A 25116-nucleotide genomic window follows, 5' to 3' on the forward strand; every position below is an offset into this window, starting at 1 on the left:
CTGCTGCCAAGTCTAGAGTCTCTCATGGGTCCCTGTACGGCCTCCCATTGCTGCTGTCTCCATCGCCACACTCTGCCATGTGCCACTTTCAGGTCTCCTCACACTGCTGGTGTGTTGAATTTTTTGACATAGGGTGCTGGCAGATTACGGGCCTCCCATTGCTGCTGCCAGACATGTAATCTGCCATGGGCCCCCGTACCGACTCCTCATGCTGTGACGTTGCAACAAGGTGTAATTCAACCCTACATATGTTAGACCGCCTTTACGAACAGCTAAAGGCCATCACAGATTTCCTGATGTTAAAAGCGGATAAAGGTACTCCCTGTGTAACTTAGATGTCAGCCATTGTCAGCTCATGTGTGACACCTGCGCTTGCTCAGGCCCTTTGAGGAGGCCACGCTATTCGTGAGTCGGCAGGACTATGGGATGAATGAGGTCAAATCGGCCATGGGCCCCCGTACCGCCTGTTCACGCTGATGCTGGTCCCACAGTGTGACCTGGGTCCCTGTACGGCCTCCCATTGCTTCCACTCTGCCATGTACCTCTTTGAAATCTCCTCACACTCCTGCGGTTGTCCATTTTGTCATAGGTTGCTGGCAGATTAGCGGCCTCCCATAGGTGCCGCCAGGCCCCATATCGGCCATGGGCCCCCGTACCGCCTGGTCACGCTGCTGCTGGGCCCACAGTGTGACCTGGGTCCCTGTACGGCCTCCCATTGCTGCTGCCAGGAGGCAGCAGGGTCGCAGCTGTGTCAGTGGAGGCAAACGGCCACGGAGTAGAGCAGCAGCTCCACTGCAGCCTACCACCACAGCCAGTAGTGGTGCCGGTGTGCACGGAGGAAGTAGCAGTCAGCCAGTGAGGAGTAGCGGGTGCAAAGTTTCCTACTCGGCGGTGTGGCAAGTTTTCGTCAAGCCGCCCGAGGAAGTAAACGTAGCCTAATGTCGACTATGTGGCCAGAAAGTCAAGCGTGGCCAGGGGGCCCATGTTGGGACTACAGCGTTGCGTCAGCATATGCAGCGTCGCCATTCGGTGGCCTGTGAAAAACGTGATAAAGATACGGCGGTTCTGCCTGCCCCAGCCCAGGGTTCCATTTTGTCATAGGGTGCTGGCAGATTAGCGGCCTTCCATAGGTTACGCCAGGCCCCATATCGGCCATGGGCCCCCGTACCTCCTGGTCACGCTGCTGCTGGTCCCACAGTGTGACCTGGGTCCCTGTACGGCCTCCCATTGCTTCCACTCTGCCATGTGCCACTTTGAGGTCTCCTTACACTCCTGCGGTTTTCCATTTTGTCATAGGTTGCTGGCAGATTAGCGGCCTTCCATAGGTGCCGCCAGGCCCCATATCGGCCATGGGCCCCCGTACCTCCTGGTCACGCTGCTGCTGGTCCCACAGTGTGACCTGGGTCCCTGTACGGCCTCCCATTGCTTCCACTCTGCCATGTGCCACTTTGAGGTCTCCTTACACTCCTGCGGTTTTCCATTTTGTCATAGGTTGCTGGCAGATTAGCGGCCTTCCATAGGTGCCGCCAGGCCCCATATCGACCATGGGCCCCCGTACCTCCTGGTCACGCTGCTGCTGAGCCCACAGTGTGACCTGGGTCCCTGTACGGCCTCCCATTGCTTCCACTCTGCCATGTGCCACTTTGAAATCTCCTCACACTCCTGCGGTTGTCCATTTTGTCATAGGTTGCTGGCAGATTACAGGCCTTCCATAGGTGCCGCCAGGCCCCATATCGGCCATGGGCCCCCGTACCGCCTGGTCACGCTGCTGCTGGTCCCACAGTGTGACCTGGGTCCCTGTACGGCCTCCCATTGCTTCCACTCTGCCATGTGCCACTTTGAATTCTCCTCACACTCCTGCGGTTGTCCATTTTGTCATAGGTTGCTGGCAGATTACAGGCCTCCCATAGGTGCCGCCAGGCCCCATATCGGCCATGGGCCCCCGTACCTCCTGGTCACGCTGCTGCTGAGCCCACAGTGTGACCTGGGTCCCTGTACGTCCTCCCATTGCTTCCACTCTGCCATGTGCCACTTTGAAATCTCCTCACACTCCTGCGGTTGTCCATTTTGTCATAGGTTGCTGGCAGATTACAGGCCTTCCATAGGTGCCACCAAGCCCCATATCGGCCATGGGCCCCCGTACCGCCTGGTCACGCTGCTGCTGGGCCCACAGTGTGACCTGGGTCCCTGTACCGCCTCCCATTGCTCCCACTCTGCCATGTGCCACTTTCAGGTCTCCTCACGCTCCTGCTGGTTTCCATTTTGTCATAGGTTGCTGTATGGCCTCCCATTGCTGCTGCCTCCACCGCCACACTGTGGCTCCAAACACTGGTTTTGGCCCCGTGACTGGCCAAAGGAGTGAAGTGTGCAGTGATTCTAAGATCGACGGCACTCATCTGCATGTCATACTGACAGACAGTATTATTTCTCTTCCCCAGCAGACTCCAAGGGCATTTCAATTAAAGGTACAGTGTTCTGCACTAATATTAAGTCTCTCTGAAGCCTAGAAACACCCTTTTTTAAGTTAAATTCACAGCGAATTTATTCGACTCGAATCGAATATTGTCCACGAATTCGCCGAATCAGTCGAATCGAATTTTTCATTTCTTCGCTCATCTCTAGTCACATTACGTGGAATTACAAGAGTTTTTTGACCTTTCTAGATGTAGGGTTCATATCATACACATAATCTGCTTTCCATGGTGGTGGGTTGGAATGCACAGATGTATTTTTGAACATGAGTGGTGGTGACGCAAGATGAAAATGACTTCCATTATGACTGACACTGATTATACATGTTACTTGTTATAAAAAATAACAGGCTTTATGTATGGTTGATGTGAGGTATAATCACTTGGGAGGACTTCCTATTTTTTGGGGGGACGTGTCCATGCTGTACGGAAGAAACATCTTAGTAAAAAAGACAACTTTGAAGTAGGTAGTTTTTGCCAAAAAAAAATTATTTTTTTTAGCGTAGCAGCAATAATTGATGTGTTGGAAGCAGTAGAGGCAATACAGTCAAAAACTAACAAAGTATAGACTTTAAAACAAGAAAGCTAAAGCTATTAACATCATATAAATTGCCAAACAGGGACAAAGAAAGTCACAGCGCATAGCTTGCTGGGATCATCTATTCAGTAGCACACTGTACTGTGTACAAACCACAAACCGTAATCCTAAAACCCACATTGCAGAGATGATGCAGTTAAAAAAATGAGGCAAGAACAAAATAAAAAAAACAAAATAAACAATGCCATGTTTCAGAGGCAAAATCAAAAGTTTTAAAACATAGCTGAAGAGCATGCAAATAATTGGAATGGGGCCCAAGGCAGCGATGTAGGAGATAGAAATTTTTTTTTTTCTCTAGAAAAAAATCTATTAAATATTGGCCATTAAGCAAGCATCTCTACTTGGGCATTACCTTAGAAGAATAGATTAGGCACATTTTATTTAGATAAAAAAATGCCAAAAATGGGCAAAAATTTAAAAACCTATGGGTTTTTCTTTGAATCCCGGACAATTCTTCTGTCAGTTGTGGCTGCAATCTTTCTTGGTCTACCTGACCTTGGCTTGGTATCAAGAGATCCCCGAACTTTCCACTTCTTCATAGGTGATTTATCAGTACTGATTGGCATATTCAAGGCTTTGAACATCTTTATAAAGTTCCATTACCTTGTTACGCAGGACTTTTGACAGTCCTTTTCTGATCCCCATGGCTCAGTATCTAGCCTAATCAGTGCTTCTACGTAAGAGATAACAAACTCATTGACTATTTATACACTGATACTAATGGCAATTTAAAAAGCCACAGATGTGGGACATTAACTTCTAATTGGCATTGTAACCCGTGTGTGTCACCTTGTGTGTCTGTACCAAGGCCAAACATTCCAGGGGAGGGAAACTTTTGATCCGGGCCATTTGGGTGATTTCTGTTATCATTATGATTTAAAAAGGAGCCAAACAACTATCTGATAATAAATGGCTTCATATGATCATCATTAGAGATGAGCGAAGTATTCAAAAATTCGATTTGACTGATTCGGCGAATTTGTGGAAAATATTTGATTCGAGTCGAATATATTCGCTGTGAATTTAACTTAAAAAAGGGTGTTTCTAGGCTTCAGAGAGACTTAATATTAGTGCAGAACACTGTACCTTTAATTTAAATGCCCTTGGAGTCTGCTGGGGAAGAGAAATAATACTGTCAGTCAGTATGACATGCAGATGAGTGCCGTCGATCTTAGAATCACCGCACACTTCACTCATTTGGCCAGTCACGGGCCCAAAACCAGTGTTTGGAGCCACAGTGTGGCGGTGGAGGCAGCAGCAATGGGAGGCCATACAGCAACCTATGACAAAATGGAAACCAGCAGGAGTGTGAGGAGACCTGAAAGTGGCACATGGCAGAGTGGGAGCAATGGGAGGCGGTACAGGGACCCATGTCACACTGTGGACCCAGCAGCAGCGTGACCAGGCGGTACGGGGGCCCATGGCAGATTTGGGGCCTGGCAGCACCTATGGGAGGCCTGTAATCTGCCAGCAACCTATGACAAAATGGAAACCAGCAGGAGTGTGAGGAGACCTGAAAGTGGCACATGGCAGAGTGGGAGCAATGGGAGGCGGTACAGGGACCCATGTCACACTGTGGACCCAGCAGCAGCGTGACCAGGCGGTACGGGGGCCCATGGCAGATTTGGGGCCTGGCAGCACCTATGGGAGGCCTGTAATCTGCCAGCAACCTATGACAAAATGGAAAACCGCAGGAGTGTGAGGAGACCTGAAAGTGGCACATGGAAGAGTGGGAGCAATGGGAGGCGGTACAGGGACCCATGTCACACTGTGGACCCAGCAGCAGCGTGACCAGGCGGTACGGGGGCCCATGGCAGATTTGGGGCCTGGCAGCACCTATGGGAGGCCTGTAATCTGCCAGCAACCTATGACAAAATGGAACCCAGCAGGAGTGCGAGGAGAGCTGAAAGTGGCACATGGCAGAGTGTAGCGATGGAGACAGCAGCAATGGGAGGCTGTACAGGGACCCATGAGACACTGTGGACCTTGCAGCAGCGTGAGGAGGCGGTACAGGGGCCCATGGCAGATTAGGGGCCTGGCCGCAGCAATGTGAGGCCCGTAATCTGCCAGCATCCTATGACAAAATGGAACCCAGCAGCAGTGTGAGGAGACCTGAAAGTGGCACATGGCATGACACACTGTGGACCTGGCAGCAGCATGAGGAGGCGGTACGGGGGCCCATGGCAGATTAGGAGCCTGGCAGCAGCAATGGGAGGCCCGTAATCTGCCAGCACCCTATGACAAAATGAAACCCAGCAGCAGTGTGAGGAGACCTGAAAGTGGCACATGGCAGGGGCATGATTCATGGCGGATTTAGTCAGTTGTGTCAGGAACTGGTGGTTTGAAATCCAGACTAATCCACGCCTGATTCATTTTCACAAACGTGAGTCTCTCCACACTTTGGGTGGACAGTCGTGTCCTCCGCGGAGTTACAATACCTCCTGCCGCACTAAACACGCGCTCCGATGCCACGCTACTGGCCGGGCATGACAGCCTTTCAAGGGCAAATTCAGCTAGTTGGGGCCAAAGGTCAAGTTTCGTTGCCCAGTAGTCAAGGGGATTGTCTACCTTGGTTGGCAGGGTGCTGTCCAAGTAGGCCCAAGCCTGTTGTTTGAGCTCCTGCTCCAGGTCCACCTGATGCTGCTGCTGCGGCTGGTTAGTAGTTTCCTCACTGCGCTGGTGAAGAAAGCTACTCATCATCGACTGCAGACTGAGGCAGCCGCTGCTGGTGGAGCTGCCACTGCTCCTACCACCCCACCCCTCCCCTGCTGCCATGGCAGCGGAACGCGAGCGCACAGGGCCCACAGTGTCTGAGGATGGACGTTGGCGCAGAAAGGCAGAGACCAACTGACTACATAGGTGGTTTTTATAGTACGTAATTTTGGCCTCCCTCTCAGCAGGTGTGAAAAAGGCCACCATTTTGGAACGGTAGCGAGGGTCCAACAAGGTGGACAGCCAAAAGTCATCCCTCTGTCTGATGGTTATTATTCGGCTGTCGCTACGCAAGCAACCGAGCATGCTATGGGCCATTTGTGCCAAGGAATGCGAGGGACTCCCTGCCTCCATCTCCACAGCATACTGCCACGGTGCGTCTGGGTCCTCTGTCTCCTCCTCCTCTCCCAGATGCTCCTGCTCCTCCACTCCTGTCCGCTGAGTGGAAAAACCACCCATTTCACTCAATAATTCCTGAGCACAAATGTCCTCCTCTACCTCCTCCTCTTCTTCCTGTCCTGCCCCCACAGGGGTCATGTGGCGTTGAGATCTGTGCGCCACGTCTACCGCACCCTGACCAGCCATTGTTAACAGCATTTGTTCCAGGACGTGCAGCAGAGGAATGACGTCGTTCATCCCATAGTCCTGCCGACTCACGAATAGCGTGGCCTCCTCAAAGGGCCTGAGCAAGCGGCAGGTGTCACGCATGAGCTGCCAATGGCTGACATCGAAGTTACACAGGGGAGTACCTTTATCCGCTTGTAACATCAGGAAATCGGTGATGGCCTTTCGCTGTTCGTAAAGGCGGTCTAACATGTGTAGGGTTGAATTCCACCTTGTTGCAACGTCACAGATCAGGCGATGATGTGGAATTCCGTTCTGCCGCTGCAGCTCAATGAGGGTGTGCTTTGCGGTGTAGGAATGGCTGAAATGCATGCAAAGTTTACGTGACATTTTAAGGATGTCTTGCAGTGGGATGGTGGATTTTAGGAACCGCTTGACAACCAGATTGAACACGTGAGCCATGCATGGCGCATGGCACAACCTTCCTTGACGCAGAGCAGACACCATGTTCTTTCCGTTGTCGGTCAACATGGTTCCGATTTTCAGTTTGCGCGGAGACAGCCATCTGTTGATTTCTCTGTTCATTACACTCAGAAGTTCCTCCCCTGTGTGACTACGTTCGCCAAGGCATACCAGGTGCAGCACAGCGTGACACCGTTGCGCCCTGCACATGTGATATGCCGGTCGGGTAATGGGACTTGGCACGGGGGTGGCGGCTGAGGACACGGCGGAAGAAGAGGTGGGAGAGGCGGACATGTTTGCTGGACCAAGGACGTGCAAACGTGGAGGCAAAAGCGGCGTGACCTGTCCAAGTTGCTGGTGGCCGTTTGGCTCCACTGACACTGCTGCGACCCTGCTGCCTCCTGGGCAACCCACCGACTGTTTCGCTCGCTGCCAAGCTGGCACCCTCTTCTCCTGATGATGCGGAAGAAATTACCTGATGACGACGAGGCTGCCAAGTGCGATCAACCTCCTCATCATCAAGTACGGTCTCCGCCTCACTACTAGCCCCCTCGGCTGCATCTGGGTCAGGAGACAGACCTGTCTCTAGACCGGCTACCGAGCCACTCTCCTCGCCAGTACTTCTTCGCCTGGCTGCTGAAAAGGCGGATGTATCCCCCCGTTCCTGACCGCCCTCTGTTAGCTCTTCCTCACTGTACAGTGGGGCTGAGCCCACAGCATGCGATACTTCGCTTGGTGAGGGAACAGCAAAGGACAGGGGCAGGTAGAGGACACGTGATTTCAGTGGGCTTGCTCCCGGGCCATGCCAACTAACGGTTGTGTCTGACGTACCCACCGACCGTTGGCTGTAGGTGTCAGAGGTGACCTGGGAAGAGGAAGACGACCGAGCCAACCAATCGATGACGGCAGGGTTGTCGGTGGAGACACGACCGCTGGATGACACCGGGAGCACTGGCCTCTGGCTGCGACTAGTGCTGCCTCGACCCCTTCCTCTGCTGCCACGTCTGCTCGCTCCTAAAACATTGCCTCCTCTGCCACTCCTCTGCATGTTGTCTGACATACTCTTTAATTCAACGATTCTGTGACCCTGAGTAACAATTCTGTGTCCCTGAGTAACAATTCTGTGTCCCTGAGTAACAATGAGTAACAATTCTGTGTCCCTCAGTAACAATTCTGTGTCCCTGAGTAACAATTCTGTGTCCCTGAGTAACAATGAGTAACAATTCTGTGTCCCTCAGTAACAATTCTGTGTCCCTGAGTAACAATTCTGTGTCCCTGAGTAACAATTCTGTGTCTGTCCCTGAGTAACAATTCTGTGTCCCTCAGTAACGATTCTGTGTCCCTCAGTAACAATTCTGTGTCCCTGAGTAACAATTCTGTGTCCCTGAGTAACAATTCTGTGTCTGTCCCTGAGTAACAATTCTGTGTCCCTGAGTAACAATTCTGTGTCTGTCCCTGAGTAACAATTCTGTGTCTGTCCCTAAGTAACAATTCTGTGTCTGTCCCTGAGTAACAATTCTGTGTCCCTGAGTAACAATTCTGTGTCTGTCCCTGAGTAACAATTCTGTGTCCCTGAGTAACAATTCTGTGTCCCTCAGTAACGATTCTGTGTCCCTCAGTAACAATTCTGTGTCCCTGAGTAACAATTCTGTGTCCCTGAGTAACAATTCTGTGTCCCTGAGTAACAATTATGTGTCCCTCAGTCCCAATTCTGTGTCCCTGAGTAACGTTTCTGTGGCCCTAAGTAACGGTTCTGTGGCCCTCAGTAACAATTCTGTGTCCCTCAGTAACAATTCTGTGTCTGTCCCTGAGTAACAATTCTGTGGCCCTAAGTAACGGTTCTGTGGCCCTCAGTAACAATTCTGTGTCCCTCAGTAACAATTCTGTGTCTGTCCCTGAGTAACAATTCTGTGGCCCTAAGTAACGGTTCTGTGGCCCTCAGTAACAATTCTGTGTCCCTGAGTAGCGTTTCTGTGGCCCTAAGTAACGGTTCTGTGGCCCTCAGTAACAATTCTGTGTCCCTCAGTAACAATTCTGTGTCTGTCCCTGAGTAACAATTCTGTGGCCCTAAGTAACGGTTCTGTGGCCCTCAGTAACAATTCTGTGTCCCTGAGTAACAATTCTGTGGCCCTAAGTAACGGTTCTGTGGCCCTCAGTAACAATTCTGTGTCCCTCAGTAACAATTCTGTGTCTGTCCCTGAGTAACAATTCTGTGGCCCTAAGTAACGGTTCTGTGGCCCTCAGTAACAATTCTGTGTCCCTGAGTAGCGTTTCTGTGGCCCTAAGTAACGGTTCTGTGGCCCTCAGTAACAATTCTGTGTCCCTCAGTAAAAATTCTGTGTCTGTCCCTAAGTAACAATTCTGTGGCCCTAAGTAACGGTTCTGTGGCCCTCAGTAACAATTCTGTGTCCCTGAGTAACAATTCTGTGGCCCTAAGTAACGGTTCTGTGGCCCTCAGTAACAATTCTGTGTCCCTCAGTAACAATTCTGTGTCTGTCCCTCAGTAACAATTCTGTGGCCCTAAGTAACGGTTCTGTGGCCCTCAGTAACAATTCTGTGTCCCTGAGTAGCGTTTCTGTGGCCCTAAGTAACGGTTCTGTGGCCCTCAGTAACAATTCTGTGTCCCTCAGTAACAATTCTGTGTCTGTCCCTGAGTAACAATTCTGTGGCCCTAAGTAACGGTTCTGTGGCCCTCAGTAACAATTCTGTGTCCCTGAGTAGCGTTTCTGTGGCCCTAAGTAACGGTTCTGTGGCCCTCAGTAACAATTCTGTGTCCCTGAGTAACAATTCTGTGTCTGTCCCTGAGTTACAATTCTGTGGCCCTAACTAACGTTTCTGTGGCCCTAAGTAACAGTTCTGTGGCCCTCAGTAACAATTCTGTGTCCCTGAGTAACATTTCTGTGGCCCTAAGTAACGGTTCTGTGGCCCTCAGTAACAATTCTGTGGCCCTCAGTAACAATTCTGTGTCTGTCCCTGAGTAACAATTCTGTGGCCCTAAGTAACGGTTCTGTGGCCCTCAGTAACAATTCTGTGTCCCTGAGTAGCGTTTCTGTGGCCCTAAGTAACGGTTCTGTGTCCCTGAGTAACAATTCTGTGTCCCTCAGTAACAATTCTGTGTCTGTCCCTGAGTAACAATTCTGTGGCCCTAAGTAACGGTTCTGTGGCCCTCAGTAACAATTCTGTGTCCCTGAGTAGCGTTTCTGTGGCCCTAAGTAACGGTTCTGTGGCCCTCAGTAACAATTCTGTGTCCCTGAGTAACAATTCTGTGTCTGTCCCTGAGTAACAATTCTGTGGCCCTAACTAACGTTTCTGTGGCCCTAAGTAACAGTTCTGTGGCCCTCAGTAACAATTCTGTGTCCCTGAGTAACATTTCTGTGGCCCTAAGTAACGGTTCTGTGGCCCTCAGTAACAATTCTGTGTCCCTCAGTAACAATTCTGTGTCTGTCCCTGAGTAACAATTCTGTGGCCCTAAGTAACGGTTCTGTGGCCCTCAGTAACAATTCTGTGTCCCTCAGTAACGATTCTGTGTCCCTGAGTAACAATTCTGTGTCCCTGAGTAACAATTCTGTGTCCCTGAGTAATGATTCTGTGTCCCTGAGTAACAATTCTGTGTCCCTGAGTAACAATTCTGTGTCCCTGAGTAACAATTCTGTGTCCCTCAGTAACGATTCTGTTTTCCTGAGTAACAATTCTGTGTCCCTGAGTAACAATTCTGTGTCCCTCAGTAACGATTCTGTTTTCCTGAGTAACAATTCTGTGTCCCTCAGTAACGATTCTGTGTCCCTCAGTAACAATTCTGTGTCCCTGAGTAACAATTCTGTGTCCCTGAGTAACAATTCTGTGTCCCTGAGTAACAATTCTGTGTCCCTCAGTAACAATTCTGTGTCCCTGAGTAACGATTCTGTGTCCCTCAGTAACGATTCTGTGTCCCAAAGTAACAATTCTGTGTCCCTGAGTAACAATTCTGTGTCCCTCAGTAACGATTCTGTGTCCCTCAGTAACAATTCTGTGTCCCTGAGTAACAATTCTGTGTCCCTGAGTAACAATTCTGTGTCTGTCCCTGAGTAACGATTCTGTGTCCCTGAGTAACAATTCTGTGTCCCTGAGTAACAATTCTGTGTCCCTGAGTAACAATTCTGTGTCCCTGAGTAACGATTCTGTGTCCCTCAGTAACAATTCTGTGTCCCTGAGTAACGATTTTGTGTCCCTGAGTAACGATTGTGTGTCCCTGAGTAACGATTGTGTGTCCCTGAGTAACGATTGTGTGTCCCTAAAGTCTCTGTGGCCCTAACTCTGTCCCTCAATACAGACAGGTCTGTCTCTCTTGAATGACCGGAGGCTAATGGAGAATTCTAAGATGGCCGCGATTTATAGCTCCACCATTACACAGTGCTGGCTGGCTGGCTGCTGATTGGCTAATGCGATCACATGTCATGAATGAATGCATTATGGGTCAGCGCGCCTTGTCTGCACGCCTTCCCAGAGATCCCCGCTCCGTCGCCACACATGTCGCCGCCATTTTTGGGAAAATTCGATTCGCGCATCCCAAGTTGGCTAATCTTCGGATTCGGCGCGAATCAAATTTTTCCCAATCTTCGAAACAAATTCCACTTCGCCAAGTTCGATTCGCTCATCTCTAGACATTACCCTACAAATTATAATAGGTCAATGTACACGTTTGTGAGCCTTTCCTCTCTGGGCAGCTCTCACATCAATCTCAGGTTCCCTCCTTCTCTCTATCATCCTGGGCTCTCAATATCCTGTACAGCTGTAGCACCGCAGTCACTCTAAATGTAGACTCAGAACCACAGAAAGGCAAGGTACTTTAAAATCTACAGAAAGTGCAGTGATAAAATAAATGAATGATATTATAGTGAAAATAAATTGCTAAGTCAATCTGACATATAGCGAAGGAAAAAATAAATAAATACATTTTTCAGCGGAACAGTCAAGTGCAGCACATAAAAATCAAATAAAAAATGTTCAATAAATCATTCAATAAATGTGAAACAGTAAAGTGCAGCATAAAAGTGAGAATATATAAAGTCCATGAAATATCAATGGAGTAAGAGCTATAAATTGTCCGTAAGGATATTAGTACGGCAATCACAGTGAAATATTGTGAAGTGATCCAATAAGGAATCCACCAACTCTGTCAGATGTACACTCACCAGACATCTACTGGTAAACAGCATGTAAGCACATCTCATCTGGGCACAGGTAATAGCATGAAGACTCTGCGAGGGATGCTCAGTCAAGGGCAAAAAGGGAAAGTGGACTCACTCCTATTGAACATTTTTTATATTTGATTTTTATATGCTGCACATGACTGTTCCGCTGAAACATTTATTTTCTTTTGCTATATGTCAGGTTGACTTTGCACTTTATTTTCACTATAATATCATTCACTTATTTTAGCGCTGCACTTTCTATATATTTATCCATAAGGAGTTGTTACCTTTACCTCGGTGCTAGCCGCTTTATAGTTCCAGCGCTCGCCTACACTTGATATTCATATGTACTTTAACCTCTTCACGCCGGCCGCACACAAATGTGCGGTCTCCCGGCGTCTGGGCCTAGATGCTGAGCGGCCGTACATTTGCGTTCTATTAAAAAAGGACATATGTGCTGAGAGCGCGCACGCCCTGCGCGCTCCCAGCACACATATGCGGTACTCACGGAAAGGTCCCGATCTCCTCTTTCGATTGGGACCCTTCCCGATCATGTGACCACCATGACTGCGCGTCACAGCGGTCACATGACTCTAAAACCCGCCACGCCTCCCGGCTTCTGGAACCCTTAAGGCACCGGCGTGAAGGGGTTAAAATCGTCACACATTTATTGAAAATTACACTGATATGAGCACACTGATTACAACCTGTGAGCCTTGATTTGCCATTTTGTGAATGACTAATTATATTCATGAGACTTTATTGCTTATATGAAAGAGAACGGGTTTACAATTTGCACAATATTTCTCCATCATTGGGTATATGATATCATTATAGCAGCACAACACTTGTATTTTATTTTATGTTTGGGTAGATGCCAACAATGGCGGGAGATTGAGGTCCACATACTCCACCAACCTCTCCATTATGGAGTTTCTGGAGTTTAATATCAGCCTCCTTGGTGGATGTTCAGTTTTAATGTATTTGTCATGAGTAATAAATCACCACTGGGGATAGCAGTAGCCTGTGCCTGTGGGGCTGGGCCACTAGCTGGAAGAGGACAGCTGCTTGCTCCAGTCTTCTGCAACCTGCCCCGTCCCCTACACAAAATATTCTCATGTTGTTCTACCTCTTCATCCATGGTCTATCTTTGTGCTATCTTCTCAATATCTGAAACAAGGAACACTTGCACATGACCAAGATCATCCCTCCTGAAGCAAGTTAGTGATCATGTTATGAAATAATTCTGCTGACCTCTCATTGCCAGTTTAGCAATATTAGCCGACGAGGGAGAAGAAGAAGAAGAAGAAGAAGAGGGCACAGTAACAGCAGTTGTTTTGTGCCTTGGAAGAGAATCAAGAGGAAGGCTTTATCAGCCATCCAACGCTTGCCACACTGAGATAATAGAGGCAGACCCGCCCTGCCTATAGATGGTCCTCCTCAACCACCGTTTTGTCCTGCAGAACCTCGCTCCCCCCTACTCTCCCTGTGTGCAGAACCTCGCTCCCCCCTACTCTCCCTGTGTGCAGAACCTCGCTCCCCCCTACTCTTCCTGTGTGCAGAACCTCGCTCCCCCCTACTCTTCCTGTGTGCAGAACCTCGCTCCCCCCTACTCTCCCTGTGTGCAGAACCTTACTCTCCCTGTGTGCAGAACCTCGCTCCCCCCTACTCTCCCTGTGTGCAGAACCTCGCTCCCCCTACTCTCCCTGTGTGCAGAACCTCACTCCCCCCTACTCTCCCTGTGTGCAGAACCTCGCTCCCCCCTACTCTCCCTGTGTGCAGAACCTCGCTCCCCCCTACTCTCCCTGTGTGCAGAACCTCGCTCCCCCCTACTCTCCCTGTGTGCAGAACCTCGCTCCCCCCTACTCTCCCTGTGTGCAGAACCTCGCTCCCCCCTACTCTCCCTGTGTGCAGAACCTCGCTCCCCCCTACTCTCCCTGTGTGCAGAACCTCGCTCCCCCCTACTCTCCCTGTGTACAGAACCTCACTCCCCCCCACTCTCCCTGTGTGCAGAACCTCGCTCCCCCCTACTCTCCCTGTGTGCAGAACCTCGCTCCCCCCTACTCTCCCTGTGTGCAGAACCTCGCTCCCCCCTACTCTCCCTGTGTGCAGAACCTCGCTCCCCCCTACTCTCCCTGTGTGCAGAACCTCGCTCCCCCCTACTCTCCCTGTGTGCAGAACCTCGCTCCCCCCTACTCTCCCTGTGTGCAGAACCTCGCTCCCCCCTACTCTCCCTGTGTGCAGAACCTCGCTCCCCCCTACTCTCCCTGTGTACAGAACCTCACTCCCCCCCACTCTCCCTGTGTGCAGAACCTCGCTCCCCCCTACTCTCCCTGTGTGCAGAACCTCGCTCCCCCCTACTCTCCCTGTGTGCAGAACCTCGCTCCCCCCTACTCTCCCTGTGTGCAGAACCTCACTCCCCTCTACTCTCCCTGTGTACAGAACCTCGCTCCCCCCTACTCTCCCTGTGTACAGAACCCTGCTCCCCCCTACTCTCCCTGTGTGCAGAACCTCTTTCTCAATCTTTAGGCCTGCCTGACATTTTGAAGGGCATTACCTAGATTTAATGACAGCTTTTTCAATAGGGGGGAATATATATGTGGTGGTTTGGAGCACAATAGTTTGCATGGGAGAGAGAATATAATCCCCCCCTTTTTTTTTTTAACTTTTTCTTTGGCAGAGGGAATAGGATGGGGGAAAATGAAATGAAGAAATGAAACACAATATATAACACCATGTTATGTCTGTGAATATGTCAAGGCGCTTTACAATATAGTAACAATACAGGTCAATACAAGAGGGATAGGAGGGCCCTGATCCTGGGAGCTTACAATCTAGGAGATACATCTATATACACACACACATATCTATCTATCTATCTATCTATCTATCTATCTATCTATCTATATATATACTGTGTATATATATATATATATATAAACTGTATAACAGTACTTTGCCCAATACTTCACCCCCTCCCCCCCTCCAGCAAAGCAACTTGTCCCCAGCAACAAGGGTTTCTCCCCCACAACCCTAGCCAGGTGTCTGTGTGCTTCTTTTTTTTTTTTGGGGGGGGGGGGTGTTTGAACCTCAGGCTTTTAATTGTGTTTGTGGGTGAATTCCCCTTTAAAATTCATAATAGATCCAAGCTCAGGTGATGTAATTAACTGCCAATTAAAACAGCAATTTTTTTTGTAAATGTCAGTTGCATTCATGGTACTGATGTGCCCCTTTACAGGCATGTTAAAGGCATCCCCCAGGCATGTTATTTCAAGGAATTTTGCAATTTTAATGTTTTGCTCGAAGCGTTATTAGGATCTCTGCATCCCCCCCCCCCATAGGGTATTTAGAACTTGGCAATGCCATGCTATTTGACAATCTCTTGTCTACTTACCTAGAAAATGGCCATTTGCTGATTTCTACAATTTGCACCCAGAATGGGTGTGTTGTGTTCATCAATAATAGCAGCATTGCATTACCAGGGAACCTCCATTGTCCGGCTCTGTAATGTATCCTCAGGTACAATGACATTATACACAGAAGAGTGACACTAACCTGATCCCGGGAGGAGAAGAAAGATCACATGCAGAATTTTCAGCCAGCTCCTCATTGTTCCATCCGTGCCGGAACCAGTCCAAGAGAACTGTGAAAGACGTCTGAGCTGCACAAAGTAACTAAAACAAGTAGTACAGAGTAACGAGTCTTGCCTGAACCTTGTTTCACTTTCACGTTTTTACCTTTTAGACAAATCAGACTCTGATCACATAATGCCTGCATAACCTGTTATACTGTAAATGTACCAAATAGAACACAGAGACAAAAAGCTATAGAAGAGAACATACCAATTGTACAAAACAGAAAAAAAAAGAAAAAAAACAAAGCTATAACAATTTGCTACATAATTTTTGCAACAGGGTCATTATTTTACTGCTTTAGCTGCAGCTTTAAGATGTTGCCTCTCCTTCTGTTTCTCAGTGAAAGCTCTTTAAATTGATATTAAACCCAAAATCAAACATGTATTATGTTGTAGCTTACCAGCGCATTAGTTTTCTTCTTTAGGCTCTTTCTTCTATTTTCATCTGGTAAGCCAGAGGGCCAGTCTGTTGTTTTTCAAAGCACGAGCCCTCCAGCAGATTGGATCAGTTTACAGGAATTAGGCAAACCATTTACCACTGGCAGGGGCTATTAAAGTGATTATCAAGGCTTACTTTTATTATTTTTTTAAATAACAACCATGTCTACACTTACCTGCTCTGTGTAGTGGTTTTACACAGAGCAGCCCAGATCCTTCTCTTCTCACGCTCCTGGCCACTCCCTCCTGTCGTGTGCCCCCACAGCAAACAACTTGCTATGGAGGGGCACCCAAGCATGCGCACTCCCCAGCCTCTGCTCCATGTGTCGATTCATGCATGCAGCCGTGGCTCAGCCCTACCCCCTCTCTGGCTGTGATTTACAGCAGCGGGAACCAGTTGCTCCCACTGCTGTCTTAGCCAATGAGGAGCGGGAGTCTCAGGATAGCCAAGACCCCAATGCACATCGCTGGACCAAGAGGGGGTTAGGTGAGTATTGGGGGGGCTGGGGAGAATACTGCACACAGGTTTTTGTTACCATCATGCATAGAACTCATGAAGGTAAAGAACCTCCAGCCTTTACAACCAGTTTACAATCAGCTTTAATTATTTATATAAAACCTTTAAGTGTGAGCTGAAGTTTGGCTTCTATCTGTTACTATATCTAATTTTGCTAGTACATTGAACACTATCCTCCCCCCAGACTGACAATGCCACTGTGTGCTGTGCCTCCTGTGCTCCTTCATCCAGAGTTGTATCTCACTAACACCGCAGGTGTGTTACTGGTGATCAGGAGAAAACAGAAGGGGAAAAGCCAAGGAAAAGAAAATGAATGCAGCCGTCACATCTAATGATTGATACACTGCAATATATGACATTTTTGGTTTGGGGTTTAATATCACTTTAAGGCCGAACACCAAACCGTGCTGCCCCCTCCCTGAACCGCTGCAGTGCAAAGGAAGGGGGGGGGGGCATTTGTCCTGGATTGTATGTAAAGGAAGGGGGGGGGGGGCATTTGTCCTGGATTGTATGTAATGGAAGAGGGGGGGCATTTGTCCTGGATTGTATGTAAAGGAAGGGGGGGGGGCATTTGTCCTGGATTGTATGTAAAGGAAGGGGGGGGGGCATTTGTCCTGGATTGTATGTAAAGGAAGGGGGGGGGCCCTTCCTTTGCACTGCAACATTTAAATGTTCACTAACTCTAGATAGAGATGGAGGATATGTTACTCCTCCAGGCTGCGGGCAATCCCTTGGCATCCTCTCATACACAGAAGGGCAATTTGTCCTGGATTGTATGTAAAGGAAGGGGGGGGGGGGATTTGTCCTGGATTGTATGTAAAGGGGGGGGGGGGCCCTTAGAGGGGAAGCTTCACAGGACTAGTCACAAAGATGCCTGCAGGAGTGAAGAGTAACGTGAGCAGTTCCGCCCTGCAAGGGTCATTTTTGTCTTGTGCCCAGAGTTGGGCTTTAACCGCCTTCCGCCCTCCATATAGTACAATGACGGGTACAAGGCGGTTCTCTCGTTCTGGGACGACGTCATATAACGTGATCCCATTCTCACCGCGCATGCGTGGCTCCCGGAACGTGCAGCTCAGCGATCGGCGGTGCGTTGTGTCCCTCACACACAGCGGATCACCGATCAATGGAAAGAGCCGAAGATTTCTGCTCAGTCATGTGATCAGCTGTGTCCAATCACAGCTGATCACATGTAAATAGGGAAATGCCGGTTATCAGCATTTCTCTCCTCGCGAGCTGTCACGCTGACAGAGGAGAGCCGGTAATCGGCATTCCTTGGAGGGGACATGTACACTGATCATCAGGGCACTGATGATCAGTGTGCCCTGATGATCAGTGTAGCTCCAGCAGTGCCACCTGCCAGTGCCCATCAGTGTCATATCAGTGCCACATTTCAGTGCCTACCAGTGCACATCAATGCAACATATCAGTGCCCATCTGAGCTACCTTTTAGTATCACCTATCAATGCCAGTCAGTGCCACATATCAGTGCCAGTCAGTGCCGCCTATCAGTGCCAGTCAGTGCCGTCTATCAGTGCCGCCTATCAGTGCCACCTAACAGTGCCAGTCAGTACCGCCTAACAGTGCCACCTATCAGTGCCATATATGAGTGTTGCCTTTCAGTGCCCATCAGTGCCACCTACCAGTGTCTCCTCATCAGTGCCCATCAGTGCCACCTATCAGTGCCCATCACTGCAGCCTCATTAGCGCACATCAGTGAAGGAAAAAAATCAGTTATTTACAAAATTTTCTAACAAAAACTAAGAAAAAACTTTTTTTTTTACATTTTCAGTGGTTTTTGGTTTGTTTAGCAAAAAATAAAAAAACCCAGAGTTTATTAAATACCACCAAAATAAAGCTCTATCTGTCTCAAAAAAATGAAAACCGCGCAATTGTCATTCAAAGTGTGATAGCGCTGAAAGCTGGAAATTGGCCTGGGCAGGAAGGGGGTATAAGTGCCCGGTAGGCAGGAAGGGGGTAGAAGTGCCGGGGGGGGGGGGCAGGAAGGGGGTAGACATGCCCTGTAGGCAGGAAGGGGGTAGAAGTGCCCGGTAGGCAGGAAGGGGGTAGAAGTGCCCTGTAGGCAGGAAGGGGGTAGAAGTGTCCTGTAGGCAGGAAGGGGGTAGAAGTGTCCTGTAGGCGAGGGGTTAAAACTGCTATTCACAACAGCACATCGTCAGCGCTGACTTACTGCCAGAGTGTGAGATAATATTATGATCAGTGGGGGGTTTTTGCTTCTAAATGGATGAGACTGAAGGTGGCAGAAGTGCCACCAACACCCTGCGAAGACATCAACACCGGATAGGATATGCATAGTGAAAAGTATACCTTATGGTGCCGCTCCAAGCTGTGGATGGAAGGGAAAAGATCACCCCACCGGGAAGTGAGAAGAGGGGGGCATGAGTCCGAGCGATTCCAGTGTCAGCCAATATAAGTGAAGGGATGGATGCTACTCAGTCAGCCCCAGGAGTCCAATGTTGAGGAATGGCCTCAGGTGGCATTCTTGCCACGCCCACTGACACATTTTACCTCGCCCACTGGGGCTCGGTCACCTCTGTGACCTCTGTGACCAAGTCCTGTTGGGCAGAGCGAAACACGTCAGCGGACATGACCAGGCCATTCCTCAACATTGGACTCTTGGGGTCAGTTGAGCAGTGTCCCTTCACTTGGATAGGATATGCAGTTACAGTGGGTGATATCATGAAAACCTGCTTCCTGCAAAGTGTGGCACCTTTTCCTATAGCAGTTCTGCATATGGCCTTTATGTATTGGAGACTGAAAACAGCCAAGTTGCCTTGGAGTTCTTTTTCAAAATTACAGGAGTTCCTCTCGGTACTTTACATTATTATCACCAATCAGCCTCTAAAACGCAGTTTATGATTTCATACAGAGGCTGCTCCATACAGCATTTTTACACGTGCTGCAAAATTATTTCGGGTAAACTGGACCAGTAATGGAGTACACAATTGTGTTCAAAATAATAGCCGTCAGACATCACTAACTGGATCAATCACTGTTTTTGGTGGAAATGATATTTCTACATGGCAGATAATTTCCTAGCAGGTGTAGTAGAGTAATAGAAATCCAACAGACCCAACAGTCATGACATGCATGCTGCTGATTCTGTGTCATTGAATCACTCATTGAAAGGGGCGTGTTCAAAATAATAGCCGTGTGGAGTTCTATTAGTGAGGTCATTCATTCTTTGATAAACAGGTGGCAATTATTGCCCTTATTTAAGGAAAGAAGGCAGCAAATGTTGGACATGCTGGTTACAGTGCATTTCTCTCTGAAATTCTGAGGAAAATGGGTGCCCCAGACATTGTTCAGAAGAACAGCGTACCTTGATTAAAAAGTTGATTGGAGAGGGGAAAACATATAAAGAAGTGCAGAAAATGATCGGCTGCTCAGCTAAAATGATGGCAAATGCTTTAAAATGGCAACCAAAACCTGAAAGACGTGGAAGAAACCGAAAAACTACCATTGGAATGGATAGAAGAATAGCCAACATGGCGCGGACTCAGCCAACAATCAGCTCCAGGAAGATGAAAGAAGGTGTGACGTTCCCTGTGAGGACTCAGCCAACAATCGGCTCCAGGAAGATGAAAGAAGGTGTGACGTTCCCTGTTAGGACTGTTACAATTAGAAGACGCCGATGTGAAGCCAAGCTATCTGCAAGAAGTCCCCGCAAAGTCCCACTGTTGGAGAAAAGACGTGCTGAAGAGGTTACAATCTGCCAAAGAGCACATTGACCGGCCTAAAGAGAAATGGCGCAACATTTTGTGGACTGATGAAAGTAAGATTGTTCTTTTTGGGTCTAGTGGGCGGAGACAGTTTGTCAGACGACCCCCAAACACTGAATTCAAGCCACAGTACACTGTGAAGACCGTGAAGCATGGTGGTGCAAGCATCATGATATGGGGATGTTTCTCATACTACGGTGTTGGGCCTATTTATCGCATACCAGGGATCATGGATCAGTCTGAATACATCAGAATACTTGAAGAGGTCATGCTGCCTTATGCTGAAGAGGAAATGCCCTTGAAATGGGTGTTCCAACAAGACAACGACCCCAAACACACCAGTAAATGTGCAACATCTTGGTTCCAGACCAACAAGATGGACGTTATGGAGTGGCCAGCCCAATCCCCGGATCTTCATCCAATAGAAAACTTGTGGGGTGACATAAAAAATGCCGTTTCTGAGGCAAAACCAAGAAATAGAGAAGAACTGTGGAATGTGGTCCAATCATCCTGGGCTGGAATACCTGATCACAGGGGCCAGAAGTTGGGTGACTCCATGCAACACAGATGTACAGCAGTTCTCAGAAACAGTGCGACTACAACCAAATATTCATGAAGTCATTCAAAGGAAAGCAAAATCTTCAAACATTTCTCAGTTTATATAGTGAATGTTTGAGTTTGTAAAGAAGAATACAAACACTGCGATTTTTTTTTTTTGAACCGTCTAATATTCACTTTTCTTCAATTTTTTTAGAGGAACAACACAAATTTGATGTATTTTTCTTCATGTTGTGATTTGGAATAGAATGTGTCGTGTTCCCAATGCATTTGTGTGGATGGAAATAAAAGCTATTAGAAGGATTTTGAGCTTTAGTCACTTTTTTTTCAACACTCTGCTATTATTTTGAACATAACTGTATATAGTTACATAGTTACTCTGGCTGAAAAAAGACAAAGTCCATCCAAGAGCGGACTGACAACTCATTGGGCCCCCAGGCAATAGGGGATCATGGGGCCCCTGTGTCCTCGCCCACACTCAAACCACACCCAAAAAAGCCTATGAAAGGTACCAGGGGCATCTCATGGGGCCCCCTTCTGACCCCGGGCCCTCAGGCGGTGCCTGAGTTCCCAAATGGTCAGTTCGCCCCAGATCCAGTTCAACCATGTAGCAAGTTCTCAAAGGTGAACTTGTCCTTTAATGCTGTCAGCTGGTTGGCCTCTAGTGGCTTTGATTTTAGGCACAGTGCCGAGAATAGAGAGCAACTGAGCATGTGCAGAGCAGGGTGAGGCAGTGTATTACTGGATTTTAAACAGTATAGGCACTTGTTTGTAATGTTTTATATCTGCATAAGGGGCCAGCCTGAAGTGATCTAGCAGCACCTAAGTTCCTGACTAAAGTTCCACTTTAAGTGAGACTCCCGGAATCTTTTACTATAGGAAACAATAATGGTGGAATAATAATGGTGGTGCAATAATGGAACAAGGGTCTTTTTTTCTTTTTAGAATGTTTGTATGTCTATCTTTGGTAGTATTTATATCAATAGCTGTTGATGGTGGGGTCCTTTAGTGTGTGTACCAGGTATCATACCTGACCACAGGTAAAGGAACTTGTTACATTGTCTGCAGGTTGACTCTAGTGCTTTCACTCCTTAGACACAATCTGAGCCGTTCTCCGGCCTCGGACGATACTTTTGCTCTATTCTGTAAATTACGGAAGGGAAGGAGAGGAAGGACCCGTGTGGTCTTCATCATGAGATCTGTCTGCTGAAGAATCCACAACATCTGGGAGGAAATGGCCTTCATTGACAAATGCTGAAGCAGCACTTTCCCCTCTCGCCGACGTCTTTAGTCACCTCTCGTTTTTACAATTTGTGGTCATGTCTCTGGCCGTATCTGTTGCACAATTATGAGGAATTTCCCACTGGTTTTTGGTCTGGTTAATTTAAAATGGTTGCAAAGGCTGAAGGTTTTTTTACCTTCGTGCTTTCTATGCCCCCAACCTGAGCCTGATCTCGATCCAGCAATGTGCACGAGAGCAGTGGCTCCCTCGGTTCTCTCCTCAGCCATTGGCTCCCATAACTGTCAATCACAGCCAGTGAGGAGGGGGCTGAGCAGCGCTCTGTGTGTCTATGGACACATTGAGCCAGCTCAGGAGTGAGCATGCACAAGAAGTCCTATAGCAAGCAGCTTGCTATGGGGGCAATCAGCAGTGGGGAGGAGCCAGGAGAGTCAGCGGGGGGACACGAGAAGAGGAGGCTCGGGGCTGCTCTATGCAAAACCATTATAAATATTGTTACGCACGGCGCACCTACATCCCAAAAAGTTGTTGAGAACAAAGAAAAAACATAAGGGCTTCCCCATATCAATCCAATATAAATAGTAGAGGAAAGTGGAAAAGTAGTGCTGGACCCGTAGGATAATCTCACTGGTATTGGTATTATAAAGTATTGATGTGGATGTAATCAGGGCTGGGACAAGGGGTGGGCAGGAGGGGAGACCCTCTAGTGCATTTCACTTGGTCAAGGACTCATAGAGTAGTGACTTCCATCATGGGTAAGCTCCTGACCAAGTGAGATGCGTTAGAGGGGTCTGTACCTTAGAGGGGTCTGTACCTTAGAGGGGTCTGTACCTTAGAGGGGTTTGTACCTTAGATAGATCTGTACCTTAGACGGGTCTGTACCTTAGATGGAGTGGTCAGTTTGGATGACACAGTGAATTGTTACGAGGCTTTTAATATGGTGAATGGTTCTTCTTCCTTCTTTGGAGGCTTTCCAGAGCTAACAGCCAATGGCTACAAGAATCGGTGGCAGACTTGCCAGCTGACCCATTTAAAGGGATAGACCCTCTTTCTCAGAGCACTGAAGAAGAGGGTTTGTCCCTTGAAACTTGTCATCTGCTCTGTAAAAAGAGGGCTTGTCCCTTGAAACGTGTCAGATGGTCTGAAGAAGAGGGCTTGTCCCTTGAAACCTGTCAGATGGTCTGAAGAAGAGGGCTTGTCCCTTGAAACTCGTCAGATGGTCTGAAGAAGAGGGCTTGTCCCTTGAAACATGTCAGATGGTCGGAAGAAGAGGGCTTGTCCCTTGAAACGTGTCAGATGGTCTGAAGAAGAGGGCTTGTCCCTTGAAACCTGTCAGCTGTTCAGAAGAGGGCTTGTCCCTGGAAACGTGTCAGATGGTCTGAAGAAGAGGGCTTGTCCCTTGAAACCTGTCAGATGGTCTGAAGAAGAGGGCTTGTCCCTTGAAATGTGTCAGATGGTCTGAAGAAGAGGTCTTGTCCCTTGAAACCTGTCAGCTGTTCAGAAGAGGGCTTGTCCCTTGAAACTCGTCAGATGGTCTGAAGAAGAGGGCTTGCCTTAGCTTGGCTTGAACTTCGATGGCTCCACCAAAAAGTCGATGAAGTCGTTGTCACGGGGAGAGTGTTGATCTTAGGACGAGGAAATAATGGACACATCACGCAGCATTTTACATTTATCACAAACACATAAATCTGATGCCGGGTCCAATATAGATATGCTAAAGGAATAAAAAAGGCACAATACTTACCTAGTCTGTGAGGTCCCTTACCTCCTCCTCTGGAAGTCCCCCGCCGCCGCTGTATGCTCCTCCTTATCAAGTCCTGTGCTAAGGACCTCATGAGCCGGGCTGTGTGCATCCATATAGACACACAGCCCAGCTTGACCACGCCCCCACTCCCTCCTCGCAGGATTTGACTGACAGTAGCGGGAACATATGGTCCCTGCTGCCCTCAGTACCTCCTGTAAAAGCAGGAAGTGAGGGGAGCTGCGCTGCAGGCAGGATGGCACCAGAGCCAGGTAAGTGTTCAGGGATGGTGGTGAGCAGATGCCGGTAGTGAGGCATTTGAAAACCCTTTTAGAACTGCTTTCAATATTCGATGTCTCTTTTCAGATGGAGTATTTCCTGAAGAAACTGGCATAGGCGATGGGCAGCGGCTGGCAGCAGGCTCTGTTTGAAGACTATAAAAATCGGCCTCCACAATAAGCCGAGTGGTCTGTCCATCTGGGAGCTCATCGATCTGATTGGAAGCGGGCAGTTCAGTAAAGGCACCGACTTCACCACCGTGTCCATGGCCATCAACGAAGTCTTCAGTGAGCTCGTGCTCGATGTTCTCAAACAGGTAAGGAAACTCAACTTATTTTAGACCCAGTGATATCATCACTGGGTCTCTGTGCTTCTCTATGCAATGCGACCAGATCATGGCTGGTGGGAGGGGCCGGCAGGGGTGCTGTACATAGCTTTCTGAACACATCGCAGCAGCCTGCCGCAGCACTCCTCTCAAGAGCCCTCAGTCCTGATGCAAGCAGTAGACACGTGCAAAATGAAAACCTTTGTTTAGTTTAATTGCGGATCAGTTTGTTAAGTTACTAATTTCGGTTTATTTATTCATTTTCGACCAGATTTAAATTTACAAATGGATTCAAAATATTTGAATTGAGTTCGTATTGAAAATTTGGAATCGATCCAAATTCATTCAGTTGGTTCTATTCCATTTGAAATTCTAAGTTCGGAAGACAGTTATATATTTTTTCTATTTTATTCTGTTTTACTCTATTCTATTCAAATCTATTATATTCTCTTCTATTCTGTTCCTTTATTCTCTATTCTATTCTTTTATAATCTATTTTCAAAATTTAAATTTCAGAAGACAGCTATATTCTATTTTATTCTATTCTTTTCTGATCGATTTTTATAAACAATGTTACTTTGTATCTCTCTCTCCCGCCTGATCGATGTTTATAAACAATGTTACTTTGTATCTCTATCTCCCGCCTGATCGATGTTTATAAACAAT

General features: G+C 48.1%; 1 protein-coding gene across 1 annotated transcript in view; it reads right to left on the reverse strand.

The window, feature by feature from the left end:
• Positions 1–23962, reverse strand: part of LOC149433842 (natural cytotoxicity triggering receptor 3 ligand 1-like) — a gene marked incomplete at its 3' end in the record, with an annotated part of 50230 nt that extends 26268 nt beyond the window's left edge. Inside the window, exons 1-2 of the mRNA XM_089664372.1 lie at positions 23871–23962; positions 15534–15652 (exon numbers count right to left, since the gene is read on the reverse strand). Of these exons, the coding sequence (XP_089520498.1) occupies positions 15534–15652; positions 23871–23962 (211 nt within the window). The remainder of the gene's footprint in view (positions 1–15533; positions 15653–23870) is intronic.
• Between the last annotated feature and the right edge of the window lie 1154 nt (positions 23963–25116).

Source organism: Staurois parvus, unplaced genomic scaffold (assembly GCF_062004578.1).
Source record: "Staurois parvus isolate SC_StPar_1 unplaced genomic scaffold, SC_StPar_1.0 ptg001902l, whole genome shotgun sequence".
Taxonomy (NCBI): domain Eukaryota; kingdom Metazoa; phylum Chordata; class Amphibia; order Anura; family Ranidae; genus Staurois; species Staurois parvus.